General features: G+C 41.3%; 2 protein-coding genes across 2 annotated transcripts; one reads left to right on the top strand and one right to left on the bottom strand.

The window, feature by feature from the left end:
- Window positions 1-1441: 1441 nt before the first annotated feature.
- Window positions 1442-6845, bottom strand: RPL9 (ribosomal protein L9). Its single transcript, XM_010300425.2, has 7 exons — window positions 6345-6845; window positions 6147-6262; window positions 5178-5273; window positions 4721-4853; window positions 3239-3319; window positions 2692-2809; window positions 1442-1561 (listed from the first exon to the last, which is right to left on the bottom strand). The coding sequence occupies exons 1-6, from the start codon at window positions 6388-6390 to the stop codon at window positions 2703-2705; spliced, it is 579 nt and encodes a 192-aa protein (XP_010298727.1). The 5' UTR covers window positions 6391-6845; the 3' UTR covers window positions 1442-1561; window positions 2692-2702.
- Window positions 6846-6997: 152 nt separating this feature from the next.
- On the top strand, window positions 6998-17530 carry LIAS (lipoic acid synthetase). Its single transcript, XM_075752303.1, has 11 exons — window positions 6998-7140; window positions 7876-8048; window positions 8762-8855; window positions 9630-9710; window positions 9948-10104; window positions 10959-11016; window positions 12085-12213; window positions 12902-13047; window positions 14755-14825; window positions 15612-15723; window positions 16576-17530. The coding sequence occupies exons 1-11, from the start codon at window positions 7057-7059 to the stop codon at window positions 16626-16628; spliced, it is 1158 nt and encodes a 385-aa protein (XP_075608418.1). The 5' UTR covers window positions 6998-7056; the 3' UTR covers window positions 16629-17530.
- The last annotated feature ends 1702 nt before the right edge of the window (window positions 17531-19232 follow it).

Genomic DNA, 19232 nt, shown 5'->3' with positions numbered 1-19232 from the left:
CACAATCACACTACTTTTCATCTCCAAAATGAGTCAGCCATAAAAAATTTTACTAGTAGAGAATATAAATAGCAACTATTAATCCACTCAAGAGAGTGATGGATATAATTCTCAATAGTACTTTTTCATAGAAAAAAATATATATTACCTTAGTTCTGGTCAAGTGCCAGTGCAAGCCATGAGGGGGATAAAACCATGAGAGGAGTTTATTGCTGCGTTAAACAAAAGGTACCAGCCCAGGCATTGTGCTCTTAAACAAACCTGCTATCGCATTTAAACTTTTCAGGGACCAAACCTGGAGGTTTCCCTGGGTCTGGTTTTGGTCATCTCAAAATGAGCTCAACATGTTCTTCCCATGAACTGTACAATTGTTTAAGATTGACATTGGCCAGCCTTTTCAGTCATGGCATCAAAATGCACAGGTGTTAGAGGCGCCTGCGTCCTTCCATCACCCAACAACACAGACTAGTTACCACACAGCAACCGGGGAGCCGAACTGAAGCGTACAACAGGGAGATTCCTCCTTAATTCTGTGTACGTGGTGGGAGCAGAGAATTTTGGGACTCCTTTAGCTGCACAGTTTGCACAGCACAAGAACCCATCTCAAAGATGTTAAGCAGGCTGTGCACCAGTCCACATCTGCAATTTAGCACCACTGCTTTGGCAGGCTCAGACACTGGTACCGCACACTCCTGTGAACTCAGAATCGTGCAAGTGGGTGCTTTGGGCAATTTTCTGAATTTCTTAGGCATGCATAGATGCTTTCCTCAGTATTAAGCTTTAGCCACCTGTTGCCAAGTATGTTTCTGCACTATCCCAGTATTTTCTCAGTATGTTTTCAGAAATTGAATATACCCAGTGACATAGCACAGAAATAGCACAAAATCCCAACTAGGTGTTGCTACACAGCACTATTAGTCAACAGAAAAAACCAGCCACAAACCACTGCTGGTGAAACTCAGCAATAAGTTCAACCTCAGAGTTTAGGTAAAGTCCTTGGTTTTCTTAACAGAGCAATATAGCTAAAGCAGCAGATTTTCAGACCACTACTTCTATCCCTGGATTTAGTTTAGAGGGGATTATAAATCTGGTTCTACCAATTCAAGTTTTTAGTCTACTTCAGATTCTGCTACCACAAGCCTGAGTTCCCCTCCAGAAATTGTACACAGAAATCAGTTTCTTGCAGTTTGAGTTTCTGAAATGATGTGAAAGAACACTAGTCTCCTTTTCACAGGAACAATGCTTTTGCTATTTATTAATGCTATGATTTCAAACTACCACATCATGGCTTTACACACTGGGTCCACACTGCACCAGCATGAGGTTTCCAAACCATCAGACTTCAGTCAGTCTGAATGCTCTCAGAGACTGGTAAAGCAATGTGTACATAGTGCTCACCCTGTAATCACCATTTAGTTCTTAAAAAAAGAAGAGGCTGAGATATGAAATATGTTTTATTTTAATAAACCCCTCATGGTGTTTGAGTTTTGTATCACCAATTCTTCAGGTTAGTACTTGCCAATATCATGCCTTGTGGTCGTTTGTTTCAGCTTCCAAAAAGCTGTAAATAAAAAGTTAAGAGCTTTTAGAAAGGTTTTAGCACTGCAACTGTGAAATTGAAATTTTAGAGACATATTACAAGTTAATTCATCTGATAGTTTTAATGCAAGACAGACATTAATAACTCAAAGAATTTGCTTAATTTTATTTAGACAAGATTTCTTAAAGATGCCTTCAAACACAACAGCTCATGATTGTTTAACAAGCAGGTAACAAGGTTGTTCCATCTCTCAAGGAACTCAGAACAGCACTACAAATCATTTTTTCAGCTTGCAAGTGTCTGGTACCTGGCTGGTGATAAAACAAAAATTTAGTTTATGAAACTCACTTCATCTGCATCCTCTGTCGCAAGCTTAGGTTCAGAAGGCACACAACATTTTTTATTTGCAAGTCAACCTGTCTCATCCTGCACAAGTGTTCCATACCACGTATGGAACCATACATAGCTGAAATGCATCAAATTCCTTTAGCAGTTGAAATTCTTACATTATCCCAAAATCCTTGTACTCAACATCAGTAACAAATGTACATACACAATGTAAATAGTTGTCCTTGTTAAACAGACCTTTGTTTACAAGCATTTACACACAAGCTACACAGAAGACCTTTATATATGTTATGTGGTGACCACTTTTTTTTGTGGAGTCAGTGTCCAACCAGGAGGAACATTAGTTCAAGAAAGTCTTCTCTGTAAATAGAATCATAGAATGGTTTGGGTTGGAAGGGACCTTAAAGATCATCTAGTTCCAACCCCCCTGCTGCGGGCAGGGACACCCTCCACTAGACCACGTAATAGCTGCAAACTAGTCTGTCATGCTAGGTCAGCCGGTTTTACATTGTCAGCCACCATCGTAACTAGCATTCACAGCGTAGAAAACAACACTTGAGAGATACAGATTTCTCCATACCTTCACACATAATGGAAAGTTGATGAGAGATGGAAAGTTGCTGTCAAGAGATCTAGCAAAATTTGAGTTTTGTGATACCTCTCATGATGCCTTTTACAAGCACAACTGCATCCCTGTTGGGAACCTGCTTACCCACAGCCTTGTTCAAGTAGATAAACCTTGTCAAGTCCCCAGATCAAGTAACCATCTCTACACGGAAGATGTACATTAAGATGATACCAACCTATTAGAGTTTTACTCATCTGCCTGCTGTACTGTTCCTTTCTCAGAGACATAGATACCATCCAAGAATTTCCTGATATCCTTGTTCTTGACTGTAGTGGCTTGCTGGATCAAGGCAGCTGCAGACAAAGCAAAGCCATTAGCAGAAAGCAAGAGGTCCATGCCAACCCGTAGCCTTTGTTTACTCTCCAATATTTCAACTAACAAATGAAACTGTCATTTGGAAAAAGGAATTACCAACTTGAAATCCTGACAGCTCTAATGAAAGCAGAATGCTTTTCACTGAGCCTGTCCTGGCAACTCGGGGCAGTGACAGTTTATTACTGCACACTCAAACAACTGAAAAGCTGAAAAAGTTTGGGGCCAAAAAGGTCATCAATGCTGACTAAAAAAAAAAAGGTTCTGTGGACTTGGACTAGAGGGAAAAAAATTCTGAGCTGCCATTTATCTCAGAGTTTGAGGAAAAAAAAAAAAGGTTTGCTAAGCTGACATCTTCAGATAAAAGTGGCCATATCATTCTATCTTCCCACACATCCACTTTCACAAACCTGAATTGGAGACCAATTCAATGTCATTGCCTTCAAGGATCAGCTCATCTTTCTGGGCTTGAGATACTGCACAGGAAACACCTACGGAAAGGAAAACACACAATCTACATTTTTGGTGAAGACACTGAATGTACTAAAGAAACAGTATTTACATACCGTCCCAATTTACAGATCTAGAAAGTAGCACTTTGGGCAATAATTAGCTTCTATGACTCTGAGTCCTGCAAATCCCTTCCAGGATTATGCTCCCTCACACAGTTTCAGAACTCAAATATTAGTGCAAGTCATGCTCTGGATTGAAAGCAACTAAGTGATATTCCTACTTAAATGTTACTACATTACAGCATTAATCAACAACACTGCATACCAGTCAGAGATTTAGCTAGCGAGGCTTTGTCAGCTAGGTGGTGCCATTTTCCACATTCCTATGTTCATTAAGACAAAACTGGAGACACCTCAAAAGTCATTAAAATCCCCTGTCCCCTGACATGTCAGGCACCATGTTTATACTAGCAACACTGCAAATGCTCACAAGGAGTAAACGCTAGGACATTCAAGAATCCAACAGGAAGTTTTCATTTGCAAGGAGAGTAACACAAGTAAGTTTTTATCTTTTGATCTATTTAGTCAACAGACATTAGCTTTTAAGCCAGCACTTTACTATCTTTGAAGTAAATGCTGACTTAAAAAAATCCAATACAATAATCAAACGCATCCTTAATATCCTGGTAGAAATCAAAGTCAAGGCCACCATAAGTAAGTCCACACTCTATCTACCAGTGGTTTTGGATAAGTGATGCTTTCATCTAAAGCCACCCCAAAACACCATCAGTCACACTAAATATCCTTACCCACACTTTCACCAGAAGTGGATCTATCAAAAAAATGGATATGGAAAGTCTATCCTACAGTCTTAAGGTAACTTTGTGTTTATGACATGTTTTGTCTCCTCCTTTTCGAAGTTTAAAAAGCTCCATTAAATGTCTGCTCTGTTAGACATTTTACTAAAACTCCAAGTAGGCAAGATGTAAAACCAACAGGTAAAATGGTAATTTTGAAGGTTATCATACATGCTCCTAGACCATCAGGAAATTCAAAATACAACACTTCAAACACCAACAATATTTGGTGCAAAACTAGTTCACATACAATGTTTAAAACAAACACAAATCTAAAATTAAGCACGTGCAGTTTACCAATTATAAACACTGTTGAGATCTGACAATGTTGAAAGTAAACACTGGGTTCCTCGTAACTCACATTGCAATAACTAGCTCTAAACTAGTTATTAGCCATTAGCTAGCTCTCATTACTAAAACTAAGTTACAAAAGTATTATTAATAATAAATCTAAAGAGTGGCAAAGGTATCATAAGTTACATAAAGTGAGACCGGCAAATGCTGCTTCAACAATCAGTTAAAGAAAATAGTTTAGAAACCCTAGTTAGAAATAGTAAAGTACAACGTCTCCAGATACGCTCACCTGGCCTCATCCGGACTCTGCGAATGTACTTCTCTCCCAAGAAGTTTCGGATTTCCACAAGTGAGCCATTATCCTGTATAACTACGTTGATTGGGAAGTGAGCATACACTGACCTCATCTTGTAACGAAATCCCTAGGATAAGGACATCATCAGATACTGAAAGCAGAATACATTAATGGAGTAAAACAGATGCGTAAAGCTTACTGGAGATATCTAAAACCAAAATATATTGAAAATAGTTTCTTAACAAGGGCAAGACACTGAGCCCAAGAGTCATCCAGTTTATTGTTCATGCTTCCATATGCAGAACTTGTTTGACAGCACGTGCAAGAAAAAAAGACAGAGAGAGAAAAAGCTACATCTTGGATGCTTAGAAAAGCTCTACCAAATTAAAAGACCATCTATTGTTGTCAGTAACAAAAATGACAAGTTATCCTATTTCAAAACGAAACTCACCAGTGTAACACCCTTTATCATGTTCTGTACATGGCTGCAAATTGTGCGAACAGTTGCCAGCTCCTTTCTGTTACCCCACCACTTGTCAACACGTAGCTGTGTTAAAAAAATAAATAGAATTAACAAAGCTTTCAGCTACACTTCAAAATTAGAAATGAAATGTTTTTGTGACAAACTAAGAGTGAAAATTTTAGGTAAAGTACTTACAAGCCTTCCTAACAAAAGCACAAAGGTATTTTGTTTCTTTGAAAGATTATTAAAGGCCCACCTAGTTCAAGTCTTTAAGTCCTAACTCCCAGACATATTAGAAATAATTTTTTCTTCATATCTCATTACTAACAAATCTTCAAAGAAGCTGGGATAGATATTCTGACATGTTAAGCTGAAAGATGTTTTATCAAATGCTAAACACTGAACAGGTTGTTCCAAAGTCAGTCTCCTAGGTATTATCCACCAACTTTTTAATATAACACTGTGTGGATCCGGTGATGCTTGTGAAAAAGTAGCTGAAATCAGCCACGCTTTCCCTTTTTTTTGTAGTTTTTAAATCAGTACAAAAATATTACGCATTTATTTAAAAACATCTGCTCTTCCGATGTAACTTGCCAATTCTAGAAATTAAACGTATAGAAACAGTTTTGGCTAGCTAAAGCTAGCCAGTTGATAAAACACAGCATGTAACAATCAATCCCCTTCCCAGTAACTGCCTGACTGTAACTACAAATGAAAATCAATCAACAAATTTACTCCAGTGTAACACAGAACTTAAGAATTCCACAGTTCCCAAGTAGGTCCCAAGGTTCCATGAGAGCAAGCTCTTTCAGAATACAGAGAAGTAAGTGAAAAATTAACTAACTTATCTATACCTAAAAATTTTGCTTCAATCTCCTATACTATCAACAAATTTTAAAGCCAACTGTAAAGCCACCCTCCCTCTCTGGGCAGGGAAATGACCGCTGCAGCACTTACCTTCTTATGTTTCTTCCCCAGGAGGGAGAGCTCCACATTGATGTGGTTAAAATCCCTTCGCAAGGTTCCTCTGGGGCCCTTTACAATGACTGTCCGGCCCTTCAGTGAAACACTGACTAGAAATGAAAGACAAACGCACGTCAAGGGGCTGCGGGGTCAGCACCACAAAACGCCTTTCGAACGCACACGCAGACGTACCTTGGTCGGGGATGTCAACGGTCTGGTTGCTGAGAATGGTCTTCATTCTGCAAACGACAACCGAAAGAAGCTGCAGCCCTTCAAGGCAAAGCCCTTTTCCTAAGCCCTTTCTGCTCCTCCCCCGCACCTGCCCTGTAACGCGTAACTACGGAGAACCGACCCGACGCGCCCACCCCCCTCTGCCACCGCTGAGCCGCCACGGCGCCGGGCTCCGCTTCCAACACCGACACATCCCGCCCAGGCCCCGGAGGAACGCCGAGAAGCGGCGGCCTCGGCGCTCAACTCCACAGCGGGGCCCAGCCCGGGCCTAGAACCGCCGGGGGAGGGAGGGGGCCGGGGAAGGCGCCATCCTGGGGGGTTCTCCCCCGCAGGACTTCGGACAGGACTCGCAGCTGGGCCCGGCACCACCCCGGGAGGCTGCCCGTGCCCGGGCGAGGCGCTCGAGGGGCCGCCCGGGGCGGATGGTCCCGGATGCCGCCGGCGGCCCGCGCCTCACCTCGCAGCTGGCAGAGCGGAAAGAGCTAGCGTTTGACGTCATCACGCATTTGTAGCCGCTGCGGCCCTCTGGCGTCATCACGCCGAAGTAGCCGTCTAAGAGGCAAGAGTAGCCGAGGTCCGATGCGCGTGAGGTGACTGAGGCGGACAGGCGAGGTGGCCGAGCACTGAGAGGATCGATCGGGCCGGCCGGGCCGGCTGCTCCGCAGGCACCGCCATGTCGCTGCTGCCGCGGAGCCGCTGCTGCGGGGTCGCCGCCGTCACGGCCACCCGGCGGCTGCTGCTGACGCCTCAGGGACGGGTGAGTGAGCGTCGTGTCAGAGCCGTGTGCCGCAGGGGGGGAGCCGGACGGCCGCCTGCCGAGCGTACCCGGGTGGGCGCTGCGGCCCGACAGAAAGGAGAGCTCGGGACGGTCCCCCCAGTGAGGGAACGGGGCGTATCGTGGCGGCAGAAGGCGACGCCGTTTTCCGAGCTCGTCTCTTGATGGCTGCGGGCCGCCCGGCTGGGTCGTGGGGCGTGACAGCGGTGGTTCACGGCGGGCAGAGCCCTGGGCGGGCTGTCACCAGCACCGGCCCGGTGGTGCGGGGGCCTGAGGCGGCCGGAGAGCTGCTGTGCACACCCACACCCACCCACACCCGCACTCAAAACTGAGCCACGGAGCCGCCTCACAGCCCGCTGCTGAGACCTCGGCTTGTGCTGTGTTTCCATCGAAATAAGGTCTGTCTCTTACTGACTTGGCAGCGTGCGGTTAATCGTCTCAACGTCCTGTTTATCAGCACCAAAATCTCAAATTAATCGATACAACGTTATTTTTATCCAAAACCTACATAACTTAGTTTGATATTAAGATATTTTGGAAGAGATCATGCTTTTTGTCTGTTTCACGTGACTGAAAAAGAGCGTTCATTACATGTGTGACTTAAAGGCAATTGGGAAAAGGCTTACACAAACTCTATGAAGTGTATATTAACCACAAAAGGACAAGCACTTATTTAGTATATAATACTAGTAAATAAACAAGTGTTGCATCTTTTAGGTGTCTGGGAGCCATGGGTGTAACCAGTACAGAGCATCAGGGGTTTTGCCAGAGGAAAAAAAAGAGTTTCTGCAAAATGGACCAGACTTACAAGACTTTGTATCTGGAGATTTGTCAGACAAGAGCGCGTGGGCTGAGTATAAAGGCAACTTAAAGCGTCAGAAAGGAGACAGGTAATTGTGATTTTAAACAACCGTAGTTGCTTCCATGCAGTATCTTGCATGTTTAGTATTAACTACAAAATGTACGCAATGGATTTTTATTAAATTGTGTCGTGCTGGCTCGCCGATTTCATAATTTTTCAAGAAAGAACAAACACTTTCATTAACTTCAAATACGTAACAAAACATGAAGACATGGTGTTATTTTCTTATTTGAGTGCTTGCGCCATGGCCTGTATTAAATTAGCAATGTACATCAGTAGGTGTAGTAGGTGAGTGTACCCTACTTTGATGTCGAAAAAATATTATTGATAGAGTAGAACAAAAAAATGAAGACTAAATTAAAAAATGCTGAAGCTCCCCATATTTCCAGTTATAAATTTGATCCAACTTTGTGATAGCTGTGTAACATATACTGCTATTAATTGTTGCAGTTGCCTGTGTGGCACTATTAAATCCCACCGCTACAGTTAACAGTTTTAAACTTTCCAATGACAACAAACTCCTACTCTTAAATGATGGGGTGGAACAACGTGGAATAAACGTGGAAGAGAGAAGGCTGTTATGACTATGAATGATGTTACTATTGGTTGCTGAGTTGCGTCAGTTTTCAAAGAACCTTTCCTATTTAGGATCCCTAAGAAATTAACATGGATCTATGAAATTTATGGAAGCTTACCATGCAAATAATTTATTAATCTTTATGTTTGATTCATGTTATTCAGGCTGCGACTTCCTCCATGGCTGAAAACAAAGATTCCCATGGGAAAGAACTACAATAAACTAAAGAATACCTTGAGAAGTTTAAATCTTCACACGGTAAATCTAGTACCAACCAAGTTTTCCTGTAGAAATAAAGCATTTTTTACAGTTACAAAATTATTTCTCTGTGGAGGACAGGTAGAAATCATGTTTTGCATGATCTGCAATGCAGAAACCAAGGCCAAAGCTGATCCTTTTTGCCAGCAGTGAATTTTACCCATGAAGAATGGAGACAAATTCGATAGAGCATTTAATGTTTTTCCTGCTGTGATTTTAGATACTAGGGTTTAGTACTTGCATCACCAAAGAGATCAGAAGATGCTTTATGTGACTCTTTTAAATGGAAATGCACACAATTTCAGAGGTACATACATGTTTTAAATGAAAAGAAATTCTAGAAATATATGTATTTCATTAAATATATCTTCCGGATGGTAAAAAGGGGGGGTATGCAAGGAGAGCTTTTTTACTTTTTTTTTTTTCCCCCCCTGTGTAAGATCATGCTGTGATGAATCATAGACTTTGTGAACATTTTAGCAATTTTTAAATTTAAAATGTTAATGACAATCTGTGCTAATTAATAAGGCAGTTATGTGGTTGAGGAGGTTTTGGAGTTGTAAAGTAGAGGAAAAGAGCTGTAATGGGTGTCAGGAAACAATTCTCTTCCTAGCTATTCTACTGACTTCTTATAGAGCAACATGTAACTCTGTTAATCTCATGTATCATCAATTATGTTTTGTTTAGAGACTACTGTTGAAATTGATGAATAATAATAATTTTCAGTAACAACACTGTAAAAAAGACAAGTCTATTACTGTCTTTTAACTTCAGGTATGTGAAGAGGCACGTTGTCCCAACATTGGAGAATGCTGGGGAGGTGGTGAATATGCTACAGCTACAGCTACTATTATGGTAAAGCCATTAACCATTTCTTAAGTATTCTATTAATGTTCGAGCTGTTCATAGTGTATTGTTGGATCTCCACTGTAGTGGAGTGGGTTTATTACAAGAAATTTAGAGTAAAGCACTGTCATAGGGGTTTTTTTTGCTTAGTATTGGCATTGATCTGACCTAGCTTATGCAGCGGTTTCTCAGCTGAGCAATAGTGACGTGTACAATGTAAAGGTAGGAATGTCTGTCTTATTTCAGCTGATGGGTGACACATGCACTAGAGGCTGCAGATTCTGTTCAGTAAAGACAGCAAAAAGCCCACCTCCACTGGACCCCCAGGAGCCTTACAACACAGCAAAGGCTATTGCTGAGTGGGGCTTGGATTATGTCGTATTGACGTCTGTGGACAGAGATGGTTAGTATGTTGTCACTCATGTCTTCCAGTCTAAGCTCTTATATGTGTTATGGGGAATAAATACAGATCTTGATAAACACTTATCACTCGGCACAGTTGTTGAAGATTACTATTTTAAAGCAGTCGACAGTGCTGAAACTTTGGGAAGTTTCTACATATTCTTAGTATTTCGCTATGTCTGGTGAAATATAACAGAAGTACACTATTATTAAACATAAAAATATTACACTATTAAATATTTTAACAATTTTTTTTTCCTCAAAATGCATACAAATGCATAGTGTTCTGTTATTTGATCAGAAAAAAACTCCCCACAAACATTCATATACTATACCATTACAGAACTTCCTTCCAAAAACTAAACCTGGAATACATAACAAAACTGAAAGTTGCCTCTTTCTAAGGTTGTAGTAGCTCCTTTGTGGTGACACCACATAGGTGGGGAAAACCATTGTACAGATTGTTCAGTATGGTGGAAAGTCCAGTAGCTTCAAAGTGGCTTACAATAAAAAACCAATAATATACATATTTCAATTTTTGTGGAACTATTTCTCAGACCAAAAGCAAAACTAGATAAAGCTGTTCTGTGCTCAGGCTGACAGTGAACCTAGAGACAGGTAAATTTGGAGCACACATTTGAAGTATGCCCTAGATCATCACAGTTAGACTTTGTGCAGAACGCTTGGTAGAATATCTGTTGTAAACCTTTGGCATAAGCTGTAAGATAAGACTGGGGTTTGACTGCTTTATTATTTTGCATTTAAACTTGAATCTGTAGGGTTTTTGTGGCTTTGCTAATATGTAAATACATTTCTTGAACAGAAAGGTTAACTGAATAATTGAAATGCTTCTAGATATGCCTGACGGTGGAGCAGAACACTTTGCAAAGACAGTCTCTCATCTGAAAGAAAGGTATATCATTAATGTGTTACTATTATTATTAAAACTTTAGAATGTGGTTCTGCAAATAGGTCAAAACGACCTTTAGCTGAGTTGTTCCCGGGGCCATGCAAATACAAAAGTCTGTCTGTAGCCTATCTGTGTCCCTTTTTTCCCCCCTGTTTTTCATCTTTCATATAATGGCCCCAAAGCATTTTGAATTTGGATGCATTTCCAATGTAGCCCAGGCTTATTTAAAGCTAAGCGCTGGATTATTTCTTTGAACAGGCAGCTGGTTTACCAGGAAATGAGTACATACTTTTGAGGTACGTTTATTCTCAAAGCTTGAGGCTCAAACACAGTGGATTTAGATAACAGTGTCACCACATGACAGGAGAAGTCGGGTGTCTCTTTCAGCAGCAATCAGATTGCTTTGCACTTTCCCACAATGCCTGTTTCTAAGCCTGTGATTGTACCTTCCTGCTCTCCCTAGCTGTGCTTTCTTCACTCTCTACATGGGTGCCCTGCACATAATTTGGTACCATACTTGTCTACCTGCAGATTTAATTCGTATAACCTCATTTAAGAGTTTATCCAGTGTATCTTGGGCCTTGAAAGGTTCCTGCAGTTTTCCCCACCTGCCCTTCTGAGCTGAAAGCTGGCTCCTGGACACCAAGATGAGATTCCAGGGCAATAACGCAGAGTCGTCTTATCCCAGTAGGCAGGATTATAGCTCCTCTGTGTTTTGGAGCTATGACATTAAACTCAAGTTAACCTACAACAGAGACACATGGAAAACCATGTATAAACAGTGAGTGGGATTCTTTAAGAGACTTGTCGGAATGGCTTTTATATTTGTTATTTGGCTTTCATTCTATTTCACCTCACGTCAGTAAAATCAGGAATTAAAAACAATGTTTTGTTTGAATTGTAATACAAGTACTTGCAGAAAATCTTTTGGTTTGGAATCATATCCCAAATTGACTTTGCTTTGCCTATCAAGAGTGTCATTTAGTTATGTTTGGTTTTTTGCTATATTTAGTTTTTTAGCAACAGTGACACAAATGCCGCAGATGTGTTCATTTTGTCTCTCCTTTTCAGGAATTCAAAAATCCTGGTGGAATGCCTAACTCCTGATTTTCGAGGGGACCTTAAAGCCGTGGAGAAAGTAGCGTGTTCGGGACTGGATGTGTACGCCCACAACGTCGAGACGGTGCCGGAATTACAGAGGTAAGCAATAGCAGTATCTATAAATGGACGCGGAAGAAAGTATAAACAGACAAGGGCTTTCGTAAAAGGACTCTTGTGCGAAAAGGGATAGCCGGAGCCGTTCAGATCCGCACCGATGCTCTCCTGCCGGTCCCGGCCAAGGCGGGGCTGGGCTGGGCTGCCCAGGGCCGGGCTGGCGGGGCGGGGCGGGGCCGGGCTGGCGGTGCAGGCCGCCGGCCGGGCCGTGAGGCGCAGGGCGAAATGGCGCGGGGCGCGCCGCCGGCCGGGCCCGCTCCCGCTCCCAGCCTGCCTCGCGCGCGCCGCAGCCCTGCCCGCCGGCAGAGGGCGCCCGCGCCACGCGGTCCTCGGGCGGTGTCGCCTCACCCCGGCCGCCGCCGCGCTGGGCCGGAGGAGCCGCGCCTCCGCCCCGCCGCCTCAGCCGCGCTTCCTGAGCCCCGTCGGGCGGCGGCCGTGGCGGCGAGGGTGGCCGCAGCCGGCGCAGGGGAGCCCACTTTGATGCCCAAACTGGGGCGCATCCCATCACCTGCGGTGCTTCCGGGGGGGTTTCTGCCGTTGTCAAACTACACAGCTAAAACCTCTAAGTTGCCCCTTTCACTTTGTAGAAACTAGTAGAGCGCACCTTTCTTGGCATCTCTAACTTCTGTGCACCCTCTCGTGTTTTTTCCCCTTGTGCTGAAAATACGAAAAGGAAGGTCCGTGATCCCCGAGCCAACTTTGAGCAATCCATATGTGTGCTGAAGCACGCTAAAGAAGTCCAACCCGGCATCATTTCTAAAACCTCCATTATGTTGGGGCTAGGCGAGACTGATGAACAAGTATATTCTACAATGAAATGTAAGTTGGTGTTGAAATACATGCCAAAATTCACAGGTATGAATTTTCTTGTGCTGGGAAACAGACATAAGTATCTTTGCCTCTACGTGCGGATCAGTTTCCTGGTTACAGGAAATGTTTTCTCAGCTTTATGGGGAAAAAAAAGTTTGGTTAAAAAAGATTGAACTTCTGAAATATTTTGCTTTCATATGGCTTTCAGATTTTCAGACAATTTGAAAGGTAGACCCAGCTCCTGTTGATTTCAGTGGAAGTTTTAACTATCTTTGTGTGACTGTATTGATATTCTTTTACTTTTTTTTCATTAGTTAAATAATGAGTTTGCAACATGGTTGCCTTATTGTGCATTCCTTTTTAGAAATAGGAGACCTTATTGTTTAAAAGAATTTATTTTGGCTTACTTAGATGTGAAAAAAAGTTATCCTTGGAGTTGTAGCATGTTATGTTTTCATTTAAATGTGTTTTTAAGAGGAGAAAATTTCACAGTGGTAAGTGAATGCAGTGCACCAGAAAGAAGAAATTCATAAATCCTGTGGCATTTGTCCCATACCCTGAAAGAATGCCTACCTGGTACTTTATTTTGTACACAACAACCCATATTTAGAATGCAGTGATACAGTTTTTTTGCAGCTGCCCCACAATCTGGACCATAAAATTACAGTTCCTGATTCTCCCATTCTTCCTGCCTAGCATTCCCTAGCCACAAGAATATGAAATTTCAGATTTGGTGCTATTTGCTTGCAGGCCACTTTCATGGATGTATTTAAAGACAAACTGTTACCCACCACGTTAATTCAGTAACTCTAATTTTGTTCCCCTTCCCTCCTCTGGGTGTGAGTTAAAGAACATGTAAATGTGCTGATATTGAACCAGCTTCTTTACAGAACCATATCAATCTAAACAGAGCTTCCAGGGTAACAGTCAGTGTAATGCTGTAGTCAAAACACTGTCTTTTTCTTCCTTTTGACATGGGGCAACCAGCACAAGTAGCCAGAAAATATACGGAGATGTTGATGCAAAGTCTGATTCCTCAGCCATCCCTTTGTTCAGAATACCTGCTAGCTGCAGTGAACATAATTCTTCAGGCGAGCTGACTATCAGGTGTCTGGATTTCTCTCTGTAAGCAGACTACCTGAACTCATTTGCTGTATATTGATTCTAGTATATACTCAATTTTATCAGACAAAGTTTGAGATTCTGCAGGCATCAAAACTAACATATATCCTAAGTGTGTAAATCTGGCAAAAGACGTGGGCAATTTCCCTTGGGTTTATAGTTCTGTAGAACGTCCGCGTCTTTTCACAATGAAGACTCTTGAACCAGTGAAGTGGTGCCAAGTATCTGTGCACGCATCCATTTTTTGTCAAATGCAGGCTCTGACCTAAAGACACAATGAAAAGCATTAAGATAAAAAAAGACAAGAGCATGTCATCTCTGCAGTGAGACACGTGACTGCCGTGAGTGCAGCGCACTGGTATTCTCTCTAGCTTTAAACTAGATAGCTCAGGTCTTGCAGTAGCATGGGGCTTGGAATGAGGGATATGGCTATTGCTCACGGAGGTTGCAAGTTCCCTTTGCTGGAGAGCATAATGTAACCCCTGCTGGGTGCTGCAGGGTGACCTTTGCTCAGACTTGGAAGGAGGCTGTTTTTGAATTGCTGACAATCCCTTGTGATCCTTCTGCCACTAACAAGAAATTTTGTTCTTACAGTATTGCGGGAAGCAGATGTAGATTGTTTGACCCTAGGACAGTACATGCAACCAACAAAACGTCACCTAAAGGTAAAAATACCTTTAATTTACAGGCAGCATTATGGTCCGTACTGTGCACAGTCAAGCTGCTTTTTTCTAAATTGAGGCTTGATACACGTCCTTACCTTAACTGCAGATGTTAGGGAAGATGTCCCTCCTTGTTTAACCTGATCTTCATCTGTTATGGACTCTTCACTAAAAACGACCTCAGCTATCTAATCCCTTCCATCTTCTGCAGGCTTCCCATTGCTACTTTCTACTACCAGCTGGGGAGATAGCTGGAGCTGAGGCGTGATTCTGGAAAACAAGAGCCTCAGTGTAGGTCTCGAACATAATGGCTCAAGCCAGCTCCCCTTCGCTATCTCATAGGCTCTCTCTTAATGGTGCCACTTCAGCTGGAGAAATTACCATTTTCTCCTTCTGTAATCTGTCCAGATCTCGAGTCTCTGTTCTGTTACTTTGTTTCACTGAAATAACTGTTAGTGAAGAGATTTGTAGGACTATTGTATTTTTTTTTTTTTAACTAACTTGGAGAAAAAGGGTTTGCTTGAAAGGACCATTCAAAAACAGTGAAGAAAATGGTAAAGCAACAACCGGAAATTAAAGTCTAAACTTCTCAGCTAAATAGAAAAAGCAAATAACATGCATTCTTTTGGTACAGAGCAGAGAGAAAATTCAGTTTGTGTCTTGACTGCTGAAAGTTTTGGAGTGGCAAATTTTGAACTTGTGATACAACTGTGTTTCATGTCACTACGTGTTAGCTATAGCCATTTCTTTTGCAGTAATATCTGATCAAAATGAATTCTTCTAACTCAGGTTGAGGAGTACATAACTCCTGAAAAATTTAAGTACTGGGAAAAAGTAGGAAATGATCTTGGATTCCATTACACTGCTAGCGGGCCTTTAGTGCGCTCCTCCTATAAAGCAGGTAAATTACTGAAAAGCATTAGATTCTTTATCACATAACATGTTAATATATAAAGTTAAAACGGTGAAGTAATATGCAACAAAGCTCACCTTAGCTCAAGGACACCTCATATAGTCTTTTTTTTTTTTAAATTATTTACACTTACTTTCTTCTATAGGAAATCTAAATGCATCAGTATGACAGTAATTGGTATTTGTACAATTGCTGTGCTGCTTAAGCTAATTTTTTTGCCATACCTAGTTTGTACTATGCTCAATGCGTGATGCAGAATAAAGGGTACCGATTTGCAAGTTTTCCTCTACATTCTGCCTCTTGGACATGTCAGGGTTTAATGGCGGGGGGAGGGCCTTTGTTGTTTGTGATGTAATTTCATTGCTTTAGGCAGAATTTATTTGCAGTGCCCTAGAAATAATTAGATACATTTATGGCACTGGTCTGGGGCACCTTGCATCTCAGACTGTTTTAATGCCAGCTCAAACAAGATTTATAGCAGGTTTCACTATAAGTTGCTGATACTTTATGAAATCGGAATTAATTTTTAATTAAAGCAATTCACCTTTGCCTATTGGCAAACACGAAGAAGCAGAGCTATTTCATAAAATTGGGCATGAGGAAAATCAGGATTTTGGGGGTGGAGGGGTTGTTTGTTGGGTTATGGGTTTTGGTTTGGGGTTTTTTTACATCCCTGCTGCATGTATTGAAAGTGCTGTTGTGTAGAATTTAATTACTATAAAATACTGGTAAGAACAATTGTATTGTGGAATAGAATACTCAAGTAAGATTGTGTATTGGTTTGCTTTATTTCATTGAAATACCTACAAATAATTTTGGTGCTTTTTGCCTTTTAATTAGGTGAATTCTTCTTGAAGAATTTAGTAGAAAAAAGAAAGACAAAAACCATCTGAAAATGAGAGTGAACCTATTTAAAGCAGCCAATTTTAAGGATCCTTTTTTCAGCACATAATTATACTCAGTTCCAGAAATGCAGAAGACCAGATGGTGGATGTATGAATAACTTACTATCTGTGCAGAACACTTTTCTCTCACCAAAAAACTTCATGTTATTTTACCTAATTCCTCCTGGCAAGGGTGCAACTACATAGTACTTCTAGTGTTCAGCAAAAAGTCAGAACTGACTTTTTAAAGAGCAATGGAACTGATGTGGAAGAAATGTAAGCTGAAAAAAATATCAGACAGATTTAAGTAAACAGGTTTGATACTACCATGAGTGGTTGCTGCCGTTAATACTTGTGAAGATGCTAATAACAGGTAATTCAAAAGGTACTGATATTTTGGTGTATCTTACCATTATGTCACACAAGCTTGTAGGGGCTCTGGGAAATAGAGGAGTTCTAAAGCAGTTCTGTATGTGACAAAGGACCATATTATGGCTGTCTTGAACCACACCAGAGAAAGTGTCATTAATACTTTTTCGAGAGATGGTATCTCTTACCTGCATTTCAAGAAAGTGAGCTGTACCATTCTGATAGCTAATGCTTTTCAGGTGCTTGCCTGTCTCAAGGTGTGAGCCTTAACAAACACAAGGTATCAAGTTGAAGAAAACAAGAGCCCTTTGTGGCAAGACAATTAACCTTGTGTAAATACCATATAATTTAAACAATGTGGAAAATCAGAGTTGCCATAACAGCATAAATAGAGCTACCCCTAGTTTGGGTACGTGACTGTAACAAACCCCACTGAGTTGCACAGGTGTTTCTTCAGTATTGGGTATGGAGAAGTGCTGCTGTTCTGTACTGTGCTTCTACTCCACAGGTATCTTGTCATTAAAGTTAAACCCCCAGTCTAAGGGGGAGGTGGTTGTGTTTGGTCTCGTTACCTGCCCCCTTGAGACCTGATCTGACTGTTGAATCCGAATGCAGAGAAGTAAGCTGCATCATAGACAAAATGTGAAATCTGTTACATACCATACCAAGCTCAAGCAGAAATAAAAGCATGGCTTATGGTATACTGGCAGCTGTAAATTCTTCTCTTTACAGTCACAATAGTTCAAAGTGCATCTCTCCCTAATAATTCTCAGTTGTCTGCTATGGACATTAGATACTCTTTTTGAACTAGGTTCAGCTCTATCTTCATGAAGTTATTTGGGAAACGTGCCAGGAATTTGCTACCTGGTCCCAAACTCTCATCAAGCAGGTAATCCTATGGCTGGCTATAGTGCTTTCCTCAACTACTGTAGTCTATATGAAGGAGACTGGAACCTCTGCCCACTCCCTACTCAGCAAGATGTTAGAAGGAAGATAGCTAATTAGCAAGTTAATATATAGGAGAAACTTAGTATCGTCATGAACAACAAAAATCAGATTATACCACTAAGGGCAGTGATACACAATTGGCACCTCACAAAATGAAGTATGAATTATAGCAATATTAAAGCATTATGAAGACAAATAGCCTTAAGCTGGAAGGCATGTACTAATTAAACAGTGTAATGGAAGTGTAAATTAGGGGAAGAGAAACCTGAACCATGAGGAACAGAGGGCAAGAACAGATAAACAGAAATCTTAATAGCCATACTTTGTAAAGGCAGAGAGAAAGGCAAGGATTGTTTTTATTAAAAAAATTATAGCATTTTAAAGTTATAATACATTTCAAAATTTAAATTAAGAAAAAAAATCTGACCCCTAGTCTTGGAAAGACCAAGCACACTTTGAGCCAAAAATCCACTGCTTCAGCTGAAGCGCGCTGGATACCAGAGCAGTGGAAAGTTATTGACTATGGTGAGGAAATGCAATACTCCCTCCACAGCAGCAGGCAGGGAGGGGTGCAACATTAACTCAAGGGTACCCTCACATCTAACAGCTGCCAGCCTTCAATAATATTAGAGGTCCTACTATAAATAATGGTTTTGACTTGCCTACAGAGCAGATTTAACAGAGTATTACTGTAGCTTTTGCCAGGTTACTGCTCTTTCAGCAGATCAACACCAGAAATAGGGAAAAAGGAACTCTGAGCCATACAGTTATTATCAAACTCTGACAAGAGGACATTGCACAGCAATTACCCATGACTTCTCTACAGTGAGAGAAATAATGCTTCTGGAATGTTATTTCATGTTGGAGTTATTTTATGAATTGCTGCTGGGTGGTTTGGAAGATGATCTCACACTTTTACACAACTGTCTGCCAGCTGGTACCAAGTTTCAGAAGCTATGATGTAAGCTATTTTCTAAGTGCATGTCTTGCTCTAGTTTCTGGTGAAAGCAGTCACATCTTGACTTCATAGATGTTTATTTTGTTTGTTTTTAAGAGTCTTTGAGGACCTCTCCCAATTTGTACTATAAAAATGACAAGTCTTAAAGTGTTTTTCCTAGTTAAGAAGTCCTACTTTTACAGCCATCTTCCCTCTCTACTGCCCATTCAGTTTTTCCATAACTATATGTTAAAGCATCAAGCTCTCACAGAACTCCTGCTTATAAATTCAGTGCAGGTTTCATGACTATCTCAATTTTGTTTCTGATGAAGTTTCATGTTTAGTGACATTTTCTTTTT

Source organism: Balearica regulorum, chromosome 4 (assembly GCF_011004875.1).
Source record: "Balearica regulorum gibbericeps isolate bBalReg1 chromosome 4, bBalReg1.pri, whole genome shotgun sequence".
Taxonomy (NCBI): domain Eukaryota; kingdom Metazoa; phylum Chordata; class Aves; order Gruiformes; family Gruidae; genus Balearica; species Balearica regulorum.
Note: the sequence above shows the minus strand (reverse complement) of the source record. Positions and strands in the feature narration are given on the sequence as shown.

What these genes read in the sequence shown, in the direction of transcription:
- LIAS (XM_075752303.1), top strand. Translation starts at nt 7,057, where the DNA reads ATGTCGCTGCTGCCGCGGAGCCGCTGCTGCGGGGTCGCCGCCGTCACG. An exon ending in CAGCTACAGCTACTATTATG is followed by an intron (nt 9,711 to 9,947) that starts GTAAAGCCATTA and finishes GTCTTATTTCAG; the next exon opens with CTGATGGGTGACACATGCAC. An exon ending in GCGCTCCTCCTATAAAGCAG is followed by an intron (nt 15,724 to 16,575) that starts GTAAATTACTGA and finishes CCTTTTAATTAG; the next exon opens with GTGAATTCTTCTTGAAGAAT.
- RPL9 (XM_010300425.2), bottom strand. Translation starts at nt 6,390, where the DNA reads ATGAAGACCATTCTCAGCAACCAGACCGTTGACATCCCCGACCAAG. An exon ending in TGATAAAGGGTGTTACACTG is followed by an intron (nt 4,854 to 5,177) that starts GTGAGTTTCGTT and finishes TCCTTATCCTAG; the next exon opens with GGATTTCGTTACAAGATGAG. An exon ending in TGAATTGGTCTCCAATTCAG is followed by an intron (nt 2,810 to 3,238) that starts GTTTGTGAAAGT and finishes CTTTGTCTGCAG; the next exon opens with CTGCCTTGATCCAGCAAGCC.